This window comes from Apium graveolens, chromosome 1 (genome assembly GCF_009905375.1).
Source record: "Apium graveolens cultivar Ventura chromosome 1, ASM990537v1, whole genome shotgun sequence".
NCBI classification, from domain to species: domain Eukaryota; kingdom Viridiplantae; phylum Streptophyta; class Magnoliopsida; order Apiales; family Apiaceae; genus Apium; species Apium graveolens.
This window is the reverse complement of record NC_133647.1, coordinates 163,181,070-163,199,320: the sequence shown is the minus strand read 5'-3', so window position 1 is coordinate 163,199,320 and position 18,251 is coordinate 163,181,070. Positions and strand designations below refer to the sequence as shown.

The window sequence follows — 18,251 nt, the reverse complement described above, 5'->3', positions numbered from 1 at the left end:
TTACCAGTACCAATTAGAGTATAGGAAGATGTTACACTAGGTTTCATTGAGGGGATGCCCAGTCCTAAGTCTTGGTCGAAATGGTTATACTGGGCTGAGTTTTCTTATAATACTTCCCCCCATTTGTCGACAAAATTAACACCATTTAAAGTCTTGTATGGGAGGGATCCACCATTAGTTGCTCGGTTGGGCATGGGACATTCTCCAATTGATAGTGCTGAAACAATCCTCCAAAAACATAATGCGGTGCTAGATGAGTTGTATTATAATTTATTGTGTGCTCAGCAGACCATGAAAGACAATGCAGATAAAAAGAGGAGGGATGATGCTTTCCAGGTGGGAGAATGTGTGTATGTTAAGCTTCAGCCTTATAGGCAACACTCCACAGTATACCGACCTTATGAAAAGCTATCTCCAAAATTCTATGGCCCAGTTGAAGTATTGCAACGAACTGGGCAGGTGGCATACCGTTTGAAGCTCCCAGATGAAATTAAGATTCATCTGGTCTTTCATATCTCCCAACTAAAATGAACAATTGGATCAGCCAGTGCATCTAATACAATTCCAGCACATCTAGCACATAAACCAGAGCAGTTAGCCACACTTGAGTCAGTAGTGGACGTGCAGAAAGTGCAATATGGTTCCCAGTCTACATTGGAAGTCTTAATTAAATGGTATGGATATCCATTATTTGAAGCTACTTGGGAGGCGGCTAATGACTTGGATACAAGGTTTCCAGACTTCCACCTTGCGGACAAGGTGAAACTTTGAGCCCCGGGTAATGTAATGAACAAACCAAATGAAAAACAATTAATTACGTATACCAGGAAAAAAGACAGGGCAAAAGAGGTAATTTCTGGACAGAAGGGCAAAGAATGAAGCACTTAGAAAAGTAAGGGATACAAGTGTCTTTGGGGGAGGGACGGATAAGAGAGGCAACATATGTGAAAGTTAGGGTTATGCAATTGGATAATTTAGTAGTCGTATTATAGTTTTGGGAGAGAGAGGACCTCTCGAAAGTCGGTCGATTGTATTAAGTCTCAAACAGTTGTGATTCGTGCTACTCATTATCTTTTGAATTCAAGTATTGTAGTAAGTTAGTTGATTATCACATAAATAGTTTATTACAACTATGTAAAAGAGAGAAAAAGGTGTTTGTTTATAATAATTTATATTAAATTGCAAGTTAGGAGGGAGGAGATATTAGTCATTTATAAGCAGCTAGGGGAGATTCAAGCCGGAGATTCTAATTAGATAAGGAATTAATTGGAGGTTAATAAAGTTGTTTTTTCTTTCTATTCAATATAATTTAGTCTTGAAGGCCAAATAAATAATAAATACGAGTTGTATATAATGTGTCATTATGTACCACAGTTAGTCATATTTTTATAAAATTAAAATAATTTTTTATTTAAAGGAGTCATGTTCCATGATAATTGAATGCCGGATAAATTTTATTTAATATATTGGTCTAGAGGCGTCGAATTTATATATCAATGGCGCAGTTTAAAGCATTTTTGTTCCTTTTCACGATATTTTCCTCAAAATGTTCAATCCGCGGAAACGAAAAAATAATATTAGATCTGAGCCCTTAACATATAATGATATGAAAATTGTGAAACAATATGTTATAAAACACTTATTTAACACCCAATTATTAGGACTAAGAACCTAATTAAAATACAGTTCCTCAATCTTTGTAATGTATGTCACTGACTAAAAACTCAATCTACCAATTGTCACAAACTTAACGTACACTATTGTTGAGCAAAACTGACATAAAAATATTAAAGTTCATTAAGAAAACCATCATGAATCTTTTGCCTCGGTCCACTTACAGGTAGACTGGTAGTTAGATACCTCATTCATCCATAGTAAGAACTTTTTAATAGAATGTATAGGAAATTTTTCTTTATTAAATTTCCAGAGGACAACTTCAAAACATGGATTTCTCAGGAACCTAGACAAAAAACTAGGTTATTCAATTGTTGTGCATCATGGTAAATGCTTTTCAATTGTTCTTTATTAAACTTTTTTTTCGAGATCTGCAGCTTGGTGGTAAATGCTTCTCCAATTGTTGTGCATCATGGTCTGAGTTTTTCTTAATGAATCTTTTTCTTTTTCCATCTACATCAATGGGCTGATTTTTATATAACCGATCAATTTGTTATTCAATGATTAGTACTTGCCCGTGCACTGGGAAACAAATTCATTCATTTTTATTATTAAAATTATTAAATTGTAAGCAAATCGTTAAATAAAATATAATTTAAACAGATATGTGAGGGTTCATATATAATAAAATGGATTTTACTGGTACGAAAAAATAATAAAATATAATGAACATTTATGAACTTGATAATTTTAAAAACTAAGCAGTGCATTCATAAAAGTTGAAAAATACATTAAAATTACTATTTTTTCAAATAAACTAACTAACAAAGTGCTACTCTAAAAAAAATCTAGTCTTAAAAATAAAATTCCACTATTAATATATCCCTACTTCAAGATGTCAAATGTTCAAAAAATTTATTTGTTGAATTTATGCCTCCTTATTTACCTACAAATTTGCTGCAATTAAAAGTTCAAAAAAAAATTGTAGAACAAATATATAACTATGTAATATTAGATTTGAATTAATTTGTTTATTATGTGCACTTTCAACAAGTTTGAGACAATAAAGACCCACTTCCATCTGCCAAATTTTTATTATCCAATAAAAGTGTGCATTAATTCTCCTTCAAGATCTTTCAATATGGTGGGGAACTTGTTTGTTTTTCGCGTAAAATAAAATATTATATTATATAGCATGATAATTGAGTTATTTAAATTTAAGATAAACATAATATATACATATTATATACATATAAATTTTATCTTATTATACCTGGTACATTAATTCATTTACATTATTCATAGTTTTAGATATCAATTTTCTAATCTCCCCATAAAAAAAATATCACTTGAAACTATAACTTAGTGCAAAAATACTAAAAAAAATAATCATAAAACTAAATGTAAAAAAAAAAAAAATTGAAACATAATAATGTTGGTGAACAATAATGACATAATGATTTAAGATTTATGCAAGTTACAAAATAACTTAACTAAATATTTGGTGCTACCTTCTATCGGTTATCATATTAGTAAGTTGACCATGTATCTTTTGAATTGTAATGCTTAATTTTTTAACATAAATAGAATTTAATGGAGGATAACCTTGAGGATAGAGTGAGATTTGAGAGAGACTTGGACAATCATTGATGGAGGTGAAAACAATGTCATCCCAAAGTAATTTAAAATTTTCATGAGTGAAATTTTTCTGCACATGTGTATTTTATATAGAAATCCTAGGATAGGAACTTATCTTTTAGTTTTAAATTTGAATTTTAAAATTTAAAATAATGTTAAGAGATATTTATGTCTCTATCGTAAAATATTAGTATTATTTTTTAAATATATATTATAAAAAAATTTCATATGTGCTTATATTTTTTAAATCTTATGTATTATGTACATATAAAAAGCAATGGTTTTGAATATTAAAATATTAATATTTTATATTAACTCTAAATTTTATGTTATCTGAAATAAAACTTCATTACTTATCTTTTACTTTTATAATTTAAATTTATAATTTAATAACACAAACTCATGAGAGGATTTTTTAAAATGTTAACTTCAAAATATGAAGTTGCAAAATATTTTTTGGTATAAAAATATTTAAATATAATAAAATAGTTTAGACTTGTGTAGCAGAGCACGTGATTACTTAAAACTAAACTGAGTGCTCCACATTTACTACCTTTTGATTGGTTGAAATTCTCTATGTTGAGAAAAGCAACCTTTATATGGGAGGATGACTAATTAGAACTAGGGGCAAATGTAGGAACTTTCTTTTAGGGGATACCAGACAATTTTTAACAAGTCCCCTTTATTTTGAAATTTGAGGGGATACTTTCATATATTTTTTTAAAAATTTATTGGCAAAAAAATGTAAAATTTGATCCTTACTAGATCCTCCCCTAGTTAGAACTCTTTACAAGTCTAGATGAACAGAAAGTCCATAACCCCAACCATTTTTTACTTACTTTGTGTGATCAAAGGCTTTGAATCCTTTATCTCTTAACCGTAGACATATGAACTTTTTTACACGGAAATTGGTAAAAAGCCGGAGTCAGTATATAAAACTAAATATTGAGTTAGACACGGCAATGTTTATGAGGGACACCTTTTATCAATGGGATAAATAGTCGAGATTGGAGAAACCGAACTTACCTTTAGCTACATTTATGGTTTTTCTGGTATGTTTACCCTAAGTTAAGTTAGGCATCTCTAATATCAACTAATCTTCCCGCCTGTAATCAATGGTCATCTAAATAGGGTGCTTCACAGACTCCCGAGTTATAGTGTTTCCCACCAGGTGATTAATTGTATTCACCGCCTCTTGGCTCATCGTACCTGTTGTCAAGTTGCTCACGATAATTTGTACCACTATTGTAACAAGTGATCCAGCTGACATTTCTCCAGGACCCAGATTTTCTACAGCATCAGGTGATATTCCGAATCCAGAGGATAAGATTGGGACAACAGAGAGGTCTTCACTACTCATGGCTATGTTGATGGCATGTGGGTCTATAGGACAGTACACAACAAGGGCACCTGATGAGTGGATGCAGCTTTCTTGAAGTATTAACATGTTGCTCTGGCTGGTACCCGAGGCCTGCCAATCGTAAGATTGCTTTAATTAAACGGGGCAAGTATAAAAACAATTATGTTGTTCAAGTATAACTTAAAGCAAAACAAATACTGAAAATCATACCCCGAGAATAGAGATTCTATTCCCTGGATGAGATCCACACGCAATATGGCCAATCTCTTGAACAGGATTATGATTAGAAAAAACATCCCACTGATCAAAAAAACAAACGAAAGATTACTTGTAAGAGTGATATGCATAAGAAGCTTTGCACCAGAAAAAGAAACTTTGTCTCTTAAATCTTACAAGGGCTCCGTTTTTTCCGTCTCTAAAGAAATTGAAAACCTCTACAGAAGCAAATGGGACCGAAATAGTAGTTGCTGCACTCAGAACAATGCTGTTAGGATGGCGAGGATCAGTGCACCTTTGAAGCGTTGCACGTACTTCCAAATTGTTCATCCCAGAGATCATCGCTTGCTGCCCATTCTGTGTTGATGCTAGAACAAAAAGTCTTAACCATCCTCTGGGAAAGTTTCATCAAACTTCATTTGCCATGAGTGGATGTAATTACTGGAAATCATGTGTTTAAATAATTTCATATACTTGTGTCACAACGGCACCACTAAATAGACATAGAAAAAATTAAAATGCAGAGCATGTAGATGGCTAACCTCCTCCAAAATAGGAGATATTACTAACATCCATCAAACAAGTAAGCCTTTCACATGTTCTTTGAAGTGTAGCAAGCTTTCTCGTGGCACCGAATGCTAAACCACTACATACATGTTGCATGTAAAGATTAAGAATTGGTCTTATATCTTCTATTTCCATGTGTTCCATCCAAGTAATCTGTCATCATGAAATATGTTAAGATGGTCGAGTCAAAAAACACAAAAAAATGAGGGAAAAGACGGTTGCTAAAGACTTAGCAAGACCTTCGAGCAGCCATTGAGCATGTCTTGAATTAAGCAACCAAAAGGTAGAAGACGAACTGGACTTTGAGAGTTAGAAAAAGGTTCTTGGGGAAACTTATAGAAAACGTCAACTATAGCCCATGCATGTTGCTCAATTTTCTCAGAAAAACGAAGAAAATACAATTCACGGGTTGGCACTAATATATACATAGATTATCCAGAAGCGGAGAAAAATTGGATGAATTGAATATATGAATATATATAACCAGTTGTAACAAGCCACTCCGACTGCCCATCAATCCGGCTGATACAACTTTAAGTGTTGTTGCCCTCGAAACAATATTAGGAAAAAATTCCATCCTCTTGTTCTGCAAAGCAGGAATAATTCACATCCCCACGCCAAAATATTATACAGCATTTTGGTGTTTAATTAGGTGTTAACCAAATATAGTAATAGAAAGAATACAAGAACTAACCGCATCCATGAACAAATCAATTAATTCCAAACTATCGATGATCACAACACTTGAATCTTTTGATGATTCCATATGAACATAACCTTCAAGATTTAAAACTTTGCGCCCATCAGCTGATGATCTTATCCAGAAAGGTGAATCACTTTGCTTCAGAAAAATTAATAATAAATATTCATCCCCCCCCCCACTAAACTTCATTTTGTCTCAACTATCTGGGCATGATTTTAAAGATCCATGCTCTAACATGTACACAGGTGCAACTCGACCTCAATCTTAACAAGTAGAGCAATTCAAGGCAGCTTTTATTTGCCTTATAGTGTTTCCCACCAGGTGATTTATTGTATTCACCGCCTCCTGGCTCATCGTACCTGTTGTCAAGTTGCTCACGATAATTTGTACCACTATTGTAACAAGTGATCCAGCTGACATTTCTCCAGGACCCAGATTTTCTCCAGCATCAGGTGCTATTGCGAATCCAGAGGATAAGATTGGGACAACTGAGGGGTCTTCACTACTCATGGCTATGTTGATGGCATGTGGGTCTATAGAACAGTACACAACAAGGGCACCTGATGAGTCAATGCAGCTTTCTTGAAGTATTAACATGTTGCTCTGGCTGGTACCCGAGGCCTGCCAATCGTAAGATTGCTTTATTTAAACGGGGCAAGTATAAAAACAATTAGATGTTGTTCAAGACATGTTCTCCTGAGAATAAGGGTTCTCTGTAAGGGGCTCCCTAAAAAATCCTTGCCTTTAAATAAGATAAAGATCGCAAGTATAACTTAAAGCAAAAAAAGGCTAAAAATCATACCCCGAGAACAGAGATACGATTCCCTGGATGAGATCCACACGCAATATGGCCAATCTCTTTGACAGGATTATGATTAGAAAAAACATCCCACTGATCACAAAAACAAACAAAAGATTATTTGTAAGAGTGATATGCATAAGAAGTTTTGCACCAGAAAAAGAAACTTTGTATCATAAATCTTACAAGGGGTCGGTTTCTTCCGTCCCTGAAGAAATTGAAAACCTCTACAGAAGCAAATGGGACGGAAATAGTAGTTGCTGCACTCACAACAATGCTGTTAGGATGGCCAGGATCAGTGCACCTTTGAAGCATTGCACGTACTTCCAAATCGTTCATCCCAGAGATTATCACTTGCTGTCCATTAACTGTGTTGATGCTAGAACAAAAAGTCTTAACCATCCTCTGGGAAAGTTTCATCAAATTTCTTTTGCCATGAGTGGATGTAATTACTGGAAATCAGGTGTTAAATCAATTTCATATACTTGTGTCACAAGGCACCACTAAATAGATATAGAAAAAAATAAAATGCAGAGCATGTAGATGGCTTACCTCCTCCAAAATAGGAAGTATTACTAACATCCATCAAACAAGAAAGCCTTTCACAAGTTCTTCGAAGTGTTGCAAGCTTTCTTGTGGCACCAAATGCTAAACCACTACATACATGTTTCATGTAAAGATTATGAATTGGTCTTATATCTTCAATTTCCATGTGTTCAATCCAAGTAATCTGTCATCATGAAATATGTTAAGATGGTCGAGTAAAAAAACACAAAAAAGAGGAAAAAAAACGGTTGCTAAAGACTTAGCAAGACCTTCGAGCAGCCTTTGAGCATGTCTTGAATTAAGCAACCAGAAGGTAGAAGACGAACTGGACTTTGAGAGTTAGAAAAAGGTTGTTGGGGAAAGTTATAGGAAACATCAACTATAGCCCATGTATGTTGCTCAATTTGCTCACAAAAACGAAGAAAATAGAATTTGCGGGTTGGTACTAATGGGGACAACACCTGCAACTCTTCATACATCTACAACAAGAACAAATTCATTTTCAAGCTGTTTGTACCATAATATATACATAGATTATACAGAAGCGGAGAAAAATGAATGAATTAAATATATGTATATATATAACCAGTTGTAACAAGCCACTCCGACTCCCGGTCAATCCGGATGATACAACTTCAAGTGTTGTTGCCCTCGAAACAATATTAGGAAAAAATTCCATCCACTTGTTCTGCAAAGCAGAAATAATTCACATCCCCACACCAAAATATTATATAGCATTTTGGTGTTTAATAAGGTGTTAACCAAATATAATAATAGAAAGAATACAAAAACTAACCGCATCCATGAACTTATCAACTAATTCCAAACTATCGATGATCACAACACTTGAATCTTTTGATGATTCAATGCGAACATTAGGACTTTTAGCAACTCCGGGAAAAATGCTCTCATAACATTCAAGATTTAAAACTTCGCCCCCATCAGCTGATGATCTTATCCAGAAAGGTGAATCACTTTGTACAAGCTTGATCAGTTCATCCATAGCATTACGAGAAACATCCACCATGAGCGGCTTGTAATTGGCAACTATGTTCTCATATCTTTTAAGCTGCAGTACATAATTAACTAAGTAATTACAGAGCATGAACTTAAGTTTGACTAAATTGCAAAATAGAACACGGCTCTAGTGATACAAACCTCATCTCTCAACTAACCATTCTCTTCCCGCAAGTTTTGTTCTTTCAAGTAAGTATCGCCACCAAACTGATCCGGACCTCTACAAGATGGGCACATAGCATTCTTATGCGACTCCATGATGGCGATATTTTCATTTCGGATCTTATCGCACGAAGAACATTGTTGTCAGCTTTTTCATGTTTTGCCTAAAACATTTCAGTAAGCCCCAAACAAAAACAAGAAAGAACAAAGACTTAAATAAATTAATATCAACGAACCTTTAATTGTGTCCTTTTGTTTTGAAACCAAAATTTAATTTGGCGAGAAGACAGTCCCAACTCTTTACTTAGCTCCATCCTCATTTTCTCGTCTGGACGGGGACATTCACGAACGCCTTTCATGTTAAACACAGAAAAAATTATTAGAAATAATAGAAGGACTCGTCACCTTACAACCGAACCAAACATATACCATATACCCACTCGTAGTAGACAAATGATCTCTCGAGGTCAGATAACGATACCTTACCTTTATGGCTCTACTTAGAGCAAGCATAAAATAATTTTATTTCATTCGCTAATTAAAACATGAAATAATTAAATAGTCCAAAACTACGCACTCACATTTTATATCAAGAAATAAATAATGTTCAATCACAAAAATCAACATCTTCAAAAATCTTTCAAGCAAAATTTCACAACATATTTTTCTTCAAGAAATAATTTGAAAAAATTTAAATTCCGAAAAAAAATTAATGAAACACTATTCATAAATTACGATACCCTTCAAGCCTCTGAATCTGCCGAGCTGTGTATCTTTGGTGATAAATCTTTCTTCGGTCGCTATCAGAGCCATCTCGGTCGGAGCTACTACCACTACAAGAAAACAGGACAAAACCGATCATCAAAAACGGCCGGTTAAGAGGCAAAACGGTCGGTTAAAAGGGTCATAACCGACCACAGGGGTGGTCGGTTTTAGCCTGGTCGGTTATGACTTTTGGTCGGGTTTAAGCCTCATAACCGACCAACAAAGTGGTCGGTTAAGTGTCTGGGCATTTTACCAAAATGTGGGGTCACTGTGTACACGTGCACTACTAAAAAAAGTAGAATAGACATCGGCTAAAAACCGATGTCTATGAACAAAAAAATCCGATGTCTTCGTGGGTGATGTTAAAGACCCCCCATTTAACATCGGTTTTAAACTGATGTTAAATAAGACGTATAACATCAGTTTTTAAAGATGTTAAATTTCTAATGCATATCTAATCTTCATATATTATTATAATATGATATTTTTATCAATTTAAACATATGTGAGATAAGCAAAATATTTCAATTTACCCATTAAACTGATGTTAGTAATACCAGTAACAACGGTTTTTAAGATAAACCGATGTAAACATAACTTTTGACATCGGTTCTTTATTTCTAACCGATATCTATTGGTGACAAACCGATGTCTATAAAGCTTAATAACTACGGTTTTCTATTTTAAGATTTTTTTTGTTGTAGTATTTAACATCGGTTTTAATCGGTATTACATCAGTTTTGTATTATATAAAAAATTCTATAGTTTTAAATTAACATTATTTTTAATTGAAATAAACGGTGTGAAAAAACTTTGTTTATATAATCAAAAACAACACTAAACTTCAACACCAATATATCCAAACATAGTATTAGCTACTACACAGTTTCATCTAAATCAAACATCAACTACTAGTAAACATTCATCCATAATTTTTTATAATTATACAGAAGATTTGCTTCAAGAAGAAAATCTCTCAGCTGCTTTGTTGTTTGAGAAGCATCCTGGAAATTGACCAAGCTGTTCATAGTCTCGCTTAAGTTGGAACTGATGTTCAACCCCCTGTCTCGAGTTCTTCGAGAGCCTCTTCACAACCACATCCTTCCCTTCTTCCAAAATAACCTGCAAACCAATGTATGTTATATACACTATTCTGATTAAAGGAATTTGAGATTGCTTTTATTTTTTTTATGTAAAGTTAGTAGGAGTAGTCATGTTTGATGTTTCTGGTGCGACACTGCATATTATTACATCCCTGGATAATGTATACTCACCTTGTATACAGTACCAAAACCACCTTTGCCAAGCTTGTTGGAGAAATTACCAGTTGCCTTTGTAATTTGTATGAAATCAAGTAAAGGTAACTCCAAATATTGCCTCATATTTCTGCTAGCGGTATCACTCGTTACATTTGATTCTGGTATTTCTGCATAAGTGAGAAGGCAATGCTAACAGTGAGCCAACTTTACAGTTATGTTTAAATAAGTGAGAAGGCAATTAGTTTTTCAGAAACCAATCTTTTCATGTTCACGGTCATATGACACAAAAGTATTGCGGACAACTATTCCTGTATAAATGCTGAAATACCAAAAAAAAGTTAAAAGGACAAATAATAGTTTAAGTGGAACACAATTCATCTTTTATCCTTGAAAACAAAACCGGGAATAAAAAGAGTGGTAGGGTGAGAATTAATGTGTATGTAACACAAAGAAAGGCAGGGTAAGAATCAATGTATATTTTACACTAGATATCATATATACCTCCTAAGAGAGTGCTTTGATCCTTTTTCTGAAATATTCCAAGACAATATCCACCCTGCATCTTGACATGCTTAACATAACATGAATAAGCATAAAGCATGTAAGTCACTCACTACATTTTAAATAACCAGATTAGTGAAATCGCATGAAATATTGTTGTTTGGTCTATCTCAACCTTAAAAACTAGCTTGTAGGGTGAAAACTTCCCTCACACTTGTTAATCCCGTTTCACAGATAGAATTCAATAACATAATATACCAAGTATGTTGTAAATCTTATATTCATACATTTATAATCTAAATTTATGAAAGATATAATGTAATTTATACTTTCTCAAGAAAATATATTCATTTACACTCCCAAATCTTCAATAAGAGTGAGACTTAGTTCTGGAATTATTGTATTTCTAGGGTCCAAAATTTCTGATTCCCCTTCTGACTAGACGCCACAATCAACTAACATTATTGGAAATCAGATAAGAAGATCGTAGAAACAACATTAACATAGTACCTGAAGCAACACAGCACCAGCAGCATCTCCAAAGAGGATACAGGTCCCTCTATCAGTCCAACCAGTATAACGGGAAAGCGCTTCAGCCCCAATCACAAGAACATTTTTAAAGCCAGAACCTGCAATACATTGTCAAATTATGCTTTTATAAAACGGACATGAGGAAAACTTTAGGCCATTACTAAAGTTTTACACGCCTATTAAAATTGTGTTTACCTCGGATATGACTAGACCCTGAAACAAGACCTAAAATAAATCCGCTACAAGCAGCTGTTATATCATAAGCCAGTGGAGTCTTTTTGCAGCCAAGTGCTTTTGGGATAATAGTCAATACAAAAAGAAACATAATGAAGCATTAGCAAGCTAAAATTATATGAATCAGGAAAAGTTTATAAACACGAGAGTCATTTATTTATCTTTTTTTAAAAAAATCCTTGGCTAAAAACTTGTGTCATTCTGAGCTAAAACAATTTGTTTACTATATAAGGTTCATAAGTTCCCTGACTTGTGCCCAAACTGATCTAAATCTGCAAATAATACCTGAGTAGCACTTCCAAACAGATTCTCAGGTGTCAACGAACATAATAAGACTAGGTCTACGTCATCAGGATTAACTTCTGTCATATCAAGAGCTTTCCTTGCTGCTTCCGCAGCTAGACCAACTAAGCTTTCTTTTCCTGAGAGGTGTACATATCAGATTAAGAGAATTATGTGCTTGTGGTTAGTGTATAATTTTCTTGTGAAATATGGTTTTGTGAAGCTAAAAGATCAATCAATGCACAAATAGCAATAAACATCCACAAAGTTAGCTGACCTAAAATTACATGCTTGGGCATCTTATCACCTTGTACACGGTTTTACATAAAAATTGGTCAAATAGTTTCGTTACCAACTATTTTACTTCTATAAGCAACTTCTGGTCATTTTTAAGATGATCACCAAACATATAGAGAAATGGTAGCAAGATACCCTCATAGTAAGCTAGTGAGGAAGAAAGAAACTACATTTTGATCATGTCCTTCAACATGAAAAATTTAGAAATGAACCAAATTCAAGTTAATAATATGTAATGGAAGCCTAAAATCCTCGTAGATGCACCATCACTTGGAAACACAAACCCTCCATTAATAGACTTGATATCATAAACAGATACAACAAGACCCAAATTAGCAACAACCTGTCAGAAACACATTCATCACTCATTGAGGCATTTACTCAAACATGTAGACTATATATATATATACACACATATATACTCAAACATGTAGACTACAGGTTTGTTAGCTTCGAATATAAATCATTTGCGTCTGGTAGTTTTCAGGCTTCTTAACCTGTTATCTTGCTGATTATACAAACCTGAACACTGGCTTCCGAAACTGAAGGAGTGTTAGGGGTATCAGAGATGGCACTCTTGTACCTCTCTAAGAAACACAATAGTAAACTCATACAAATATACTCAATAAGGCATTAGTTGGGAGGCTAGGAAGCATATTGAGGTAGTATATTCCTATTAAGGACCTCCTTCTGTCGGAATCACAAGCGAGGTGTATCTGTAGATAAATTAACAGCCTGGAAATCCATAACAAGAAACGAATTCATAACAATGCTCAAGAATATTAAAAACAATTAAAATATTGAAAAATTACCCAATGTAGAACACTACTAAAAATGATTAAAAATATGAAAAATTGCACAACTTATATTAACATGCTCAATGTATTATGCACAATAAGAACAATCACTTGACTAATTAAAAATTAAAAAATTAGGTTTTCAAATTGAAACCCCCAATTCTAAATTAGGGTTTAAAATTTACTTAATTCAAGCTTTAACCTCCAACTCAGATTTGAACCCCGACTTAAACTTGAACTCCGACTTAAACTTCGACTTATCTGTAAACAGACAACACAGAGAGATATGAGAGCAGAGAGAGAGAGAGAGATAAGAGCCCACAGAGAGAGAGAAGACAACACAAGGGAGAGACAACATTCCACACAGAGAGATAACATATTGAGAGAGTGGTGGGTGTTCTTGGATGAGAGCACAGAAGAGTGAGAGACGAGAGAGAGGGGACTTTTTGTTTTAATGTTACGATCTGTGTTTTATGTTTTATGATTTTGATTTTGATTTTTAATTTTTTTTAACTAAAAAGAGGGGAACATTTGGTTGAAAAGAGGGGGGAATTTTTCTAAGGCAAAAAATAAGGGGGAAATCTTTAAGAGGGAATGAATTATTTGGATAAGGGGGGGAAATGGGGAAGGCGCGCAGATTAAATTTTTTAAAATAGACTTTTAACATCGGTTGGGCTAAAACACCGATGTTTATAAACACAAAAGACATCGCTTGCTCAAAACTGATGTCTAAAACACCTTTTACATCGGTGCAATAAGCAACCGATGTCTTTGAAGCGATGTATATTCTACTTTTTCTAGTAGTGGTGGTAACACATGTGCACACGTGTCACCACGTCACTGAGTCATAACCGACCGCAGGTGGTCGGTTATGTCTATTTCTAAATGTTGACTGGAACTCATAACCGACCGTGGTCAAAGTGTGCACATCGGTCAGTTTTATTTCAGAAGCTAACTTAAACTTCATAACCACCCTCTAAAGAAGACGGTCGGTTATGTCTATTTTAAAATGTTGACTGGAACTCATAACCGACCGTGGTCAAAGTGTGCACATCGGTCGGTTTTATTTCAGAAGCTAACTTAAATGTCATAATTGATCGTCCTAAAACTTACCACCCTCTAAAGAAGACGGTCGATTTATGAAGAAGGTGGTCGGTTATGTCACCTGACGGTCGGTTTTCTGGGTTTTGTAATGGTCAAAAGTGGTCGGTTATGCCTATTATCGGTCGGTTTTAAGGTCTGATTTTAAAAAAAAATTGCAGGTTTTTCTGCAGCCCCTGGATACCAAACCAAATCAATACACAAATCCAATCCAATCACAACCAAACAACCAAAACAAACAACAATGATAATCATTTAACTATACTACTCAAAATCATTCGCAAAAACTAGTAAATTTCATAATTAAACCATAGTAATTAAATCCAACGCAAACATTCACAAACTCCGATAACCGGAGGATTAAACCGTATCATTGCATCGTTATAGTCTTAAAACCATTACAACATATTATATTACATCCCATTACCATCAAATTACAATAGTCTTAAAACCGATCAATATAAACTAATCCGATAAATCAACATCGGATGATCCACCGCCATCACTGCCGCCATCACCGCCGTCATCACCCCCGCCATCACCGCCGCCATCATCAAAGTCCTCATCATCGAAGGTCTCATCCTCGGACGTGTAATCCTTATCGACTTCCATAGCACGGCGATTGTTTTCCTAGATTCAAGTTTAATTAAACTAGTTAAAAAGAAGAAACAAAATTTACATGTGAATGAAAATAATAAATAAACAAGAAGGTCAAAAATTATACCTCCGCAACACGAGCTTCCGTCTTTTGGACGATATCTTCAATCCAGGAGCCCATGATATGCATGATCTAGCCACCGATAAGGTTATTCCATTGTAACCTTTGGCTAGGATCGGAGGATGGATCTGAAGCCTCGAGAGCGGTACGTGCGAATATAGCTATTTCCGCATCGGAAAGTTGGCGAGCAAACCGATTTGGATTAGCACGGATCTATGTAAGCACATTCTTCACGATGGCAAGATATACATTATCGGGGATGGCTTCACGTTGTCTCGGAGCGGATGAGGATGAGCCGGCTTCCTTCCATGTGGAATCTCGGTACCGAGTAGCAAGTGTAGGCAAGAGATCGGTGGTCCGAGCATTGCGGAACCCCACCACATAATTCTTTTTCGGCTTTGTACCTTGGGGGACCTCCAACGCTTCCATCCACCAATCCTACGGCTCATCCCGATCACCCGTTTGTGTAACCTCCACGGGCATGCGCTCGAGAATGGCGGCATATCGTTCCTACAAGTTCATTTAAAACAATTAACGATGCATTTAAAATCAAATAAAAATACATATAAAATCACATATAAAAATGCATTTAAAATCACATAAATACATATAAAATTACATATTAAGGATGCATATAAAATCACATAAAAATGCAATTAAAATCACATATAAAAATGCATTTAAAATCACATAAATACATATAAAATCACATATTAACCCTCATTTAAAATCACATAAAAATACATATAAAATCACATATTAAATATGCATATAAAATCACATTAAAATGCATTTAAAATCACATTAAAATATATATAAAATCACATATTAAAGGTGCATATAAAATCACATAAAAATGCATATAAAATCACATAAAAATGCATTTAAAATCACAAAAAATACATATAAAATCACATATTAAAGATGCATTTAAAATCACATAAAAATGCATATAAAATCACATGAAAATACATATAAATTCATTTATTAAATATGCATTTAAAATCACATAAAAAAACAAAAAAATGCATTTAAAATCACATGAAAATACATATAAATTCACTTATTAAAGATGCATTTAAAATCACATAAAATGGTCATAAAAGTACATAAAAATTATCGCAATACGCACAGCGGCCGATGTAATGTAGACGGGATTTTCCGGATCGGATCCAACTTTCCTATGACATTTATCCCACACCTCGAGTCTCGTCGGCTTTTTCTTGTTCTTGTTCGTCATTACCTTTGAAAATATTAAACAACTTATATTAGCACGTCCTAATAATTAGTTGATTATATTAAATATGGTGAACGTGTATGTATGTGTGTGTGATGGAATATAATAATATTACCTCCCGAACTATATTGAATGACCTTGCACCAGAACTATGCAATCTTTCAACTTGTTGTCGGTTGGTGGATCCAACCGATGACCGGTGCAAGTGTCCTTCATTCTTCTCCCAATGGCCCAAAAGTCCTTCCAAAAAGGAACGGACCAATAAGGCGGCTTCAAACACAACTTGCTCACGCCCTCCTCCCTTGCTTTTCGCTCCACCCTCTTCTTAAGCTCGCTTAAAGTCCTTTTTATCATCACTTTAATGTGATCTTCCATAATTTTTCGGGCATTTGAACGGCTTTGCCCCTTAAGATGCCTATAATATTTCTAAAATTGCAAAAAATCAAGGATAAATACATCATAAAATCAAGAAATAAATCAAAATTACATAAAAAAATTAACTTACTTGAAACTCCTCGACTCTTGCATTCAACCAACCCGGGTGACGTTCTTCGATATCGGTATAAGTGTAACGCCCAAGAGGCCCCTTCTCCCGAATCATAGCCAAAAGCGTTTTCTTAGCCGTATAATCTTCAATACTATATTTAAATAAAAGAAAACAATAAACATTAACAATTCACATAACAATATTGAACAGAACCAAAAATATAAACATATAGGAATAATGCAATTTAAAAACTTTTTAACTTACTGTCCATCAGAGATATCAATGCGATATGGCTTCAATGGAGGTTTCTCTCCATATATACCACTCGACTATGATCGAGGTCGCCTTCCTCGCCATACTCGCTCCTCCGCATTTATCATGTGCCGAGTCGGATCATTCGGGTCCGAATTTGAATCCGTCGGCTCATCCTACAAATGCAAATTCCCTTCTTTTCCCTTTGCACCCTTGCCCTTGCCCTTCTTACTCGCGACTTTGGCCTTTCCCTTGGCATTTGCCTTCCCCTTATCTTTTTCCGGCTTCTTGTCTTTCCCCTTCTCTTTTTTCGCCATCGCCAACACCACAAGACTTATCATAACCAATGTCAACATCCAAGCAAAAAGATCCTAAAATAAATATTAAAAATATATTGGCCAATATGAAAACAAACAAATCGATGAAATGACTTGCATTAGTAAATCACATTACATAAAAAAGCATTTAAAATCACCTAAAATGCATATAAAATGCATATAAACGTATCCATTTCACAAATTAACGATAAAAAATAACACAACTAATTAGAGCATTATTTAATTACGCAAATTAAACCATTAAATCAATTTAATCTATATATACAATAAATTAAAGTTCCAAACTCACATATAAAGTGCAATATTTATCCAGTTTCGAGTACGGATCATGTTTACAAGAGCAAACCCCTACAAATTAACCCTAAAAATATATTTATACTTATACATATATTCAACAAATTGACAAAACCGACGAACCTTTTACATGCAAAATTTTACATTAAAACTAAAAAATCATATGAACTTCAATTTAAGTGAGAATTATCCATTTCGAGTACTTTTATGTGTTAATGAGAGCAAAGCCCTAAAAATTAACCCTAAAAATACATTTATACTTCTAAAAAGAGTAAACAAACCGACGAAACACCCAAAAATATGACTTTAACCTATATTAAACAAATTGACATAACCGACGAATGTTTAACATGCAAAACTTTACATAAAAACTGAAAAATCAATGAAGTTTGATTTGAAATGAAACACATCAATTTATGTGAGAATAATACTTTAACAAACACAAAAAACATATAATTATAACTTCGAATCATATATATAAACACATACACACATATATGCAATCGAGTAAAAAAATATCTTAATCGTAAGAAAAT

General features: G+C 34.1%; 2 protein-coding genes across 2 annotated transcripts; both read right to left on the bottom strand.

Moving 5' to 3' along the window:
• Nucleotides 1-4,234: 4,234 nt before the first annotated feature.
• LOC141721541 (homeobox-leucine zipper protein HDG11-like) lies at nucleotides 4,235-5,994 on the bottom strand. Its single transcript, XM_074524491.1, has 5 exons — nucleotides 5,635-5,994; nucleotides 5,371-5,548; nucleotides 5,006-5,269; nucleotides 4,823-4,912; nucleotides 4,235-4,723 (listed from the first exon to the last, which is right to left on the bottom strand). Exons 3-5 carry the CDS (start codon nucleotides 5,168-5,170, stop codon nucleotides 4,376-4,378), a joined length of 603 nt encoding a protein of 200 aa, XP_074380592.1. The 5' UTR covers nucleotides 5,171-5,269; nucleotides 5,371-5,548; nucleotides 5,635-5,994; the 3' UTR covers nucleotides 4,235-4,375.
• A 283-nt stretch (nucleotides 5,995-6,277) lies between these two features.
• LOC141709331 (homeobox-leucine zipper protein ROC8-like) lies at nucleotides 6,278-14,763 on the bottom strand. The gene is made up of 19 exons (XM_074513008.1): nucleotides 14,718-14,763; nucleotides 13,014-13,078; nucleotides 12,756-12,834; nucleotides 12,198-12,334; nucleotides 11,874-11,952; nucleotides 11,658-11,776; nucleotides 11,148-11,202; nucleotides 10,901-10,954; nucleotides 10,662-10,813; nucleotides 10,404-10,509; nucleotides 8,859-8,974; nucleotides 8,679-8,786; nucleotides 8,240-8,512; nucleotides 8,030-8,131; nucleotides 7,713-7,922; nucleotides 7,450-7,627; nucleotides 7,084-7,349; nucleotides 6,901-6,990; nucleotides 6,278-6,719 (listed from the first exon to the last, which is right to left on the bottom strand). The coding sequence occupies exons 1-19, from the start codon at nucleotides 14,761-14,763 to the stop codon at nucleotides 6,363-6,365; spliced, it is 2,592 nt and encodes an 863-aa protein (XP_074369109.1). The 3' UTR covers nucleotides 6,278-6,362.
• Between the last annotated feature and the right edge of the window lie 3,488 nt (nucleotides 14,764-18,251).

Bases quoted from the DNA above. Each gene is read 5' to 3' on its own strand.
- LOC141721541 (XM_074524491.1), bottom strand. From the start codon at position 5,170: ATGATCTCTGGGATGAACAATTTGGAAGTACGTGCAACGCTTCAAAGG. The intron at 4,913-5,005 runs GTAAGATTTAAG...TTTTTTGATCAG, and splicing joins ACGGAAAAAACGGAGCCCTT to TGGGATGTTTTTTCTAATCA. The intron at 4,724-4,822 runs GTATGATTTTCA...TACGATTGGCAG, and splicing joins ATAGAATCTCTATTCTCGGG to GCCTCGGGTACCAGCCAGAG.
- LOC141709331 (XM_074513008.1), bottom strand. From the start codon at position 14,763: ATGATACGGTTTAATCCTCCGGTTATCGGAGTTTGTGAATGTTTGC. The intron at 11,777-11,873 runs GTAAACACAATT...AATGTATTGCAG, and splicing joins AGGGTCTAGTCATATCCGAG to GTTCTGGCTTTAAAAATGTT. The intron at 6,991-7,083 runs GTAAGATTTATG...TTTTGTGATCAG, and splicing joins ACGGAAGAAACCGACCCCTT to TGGGATGTTTTTTCTAATCA.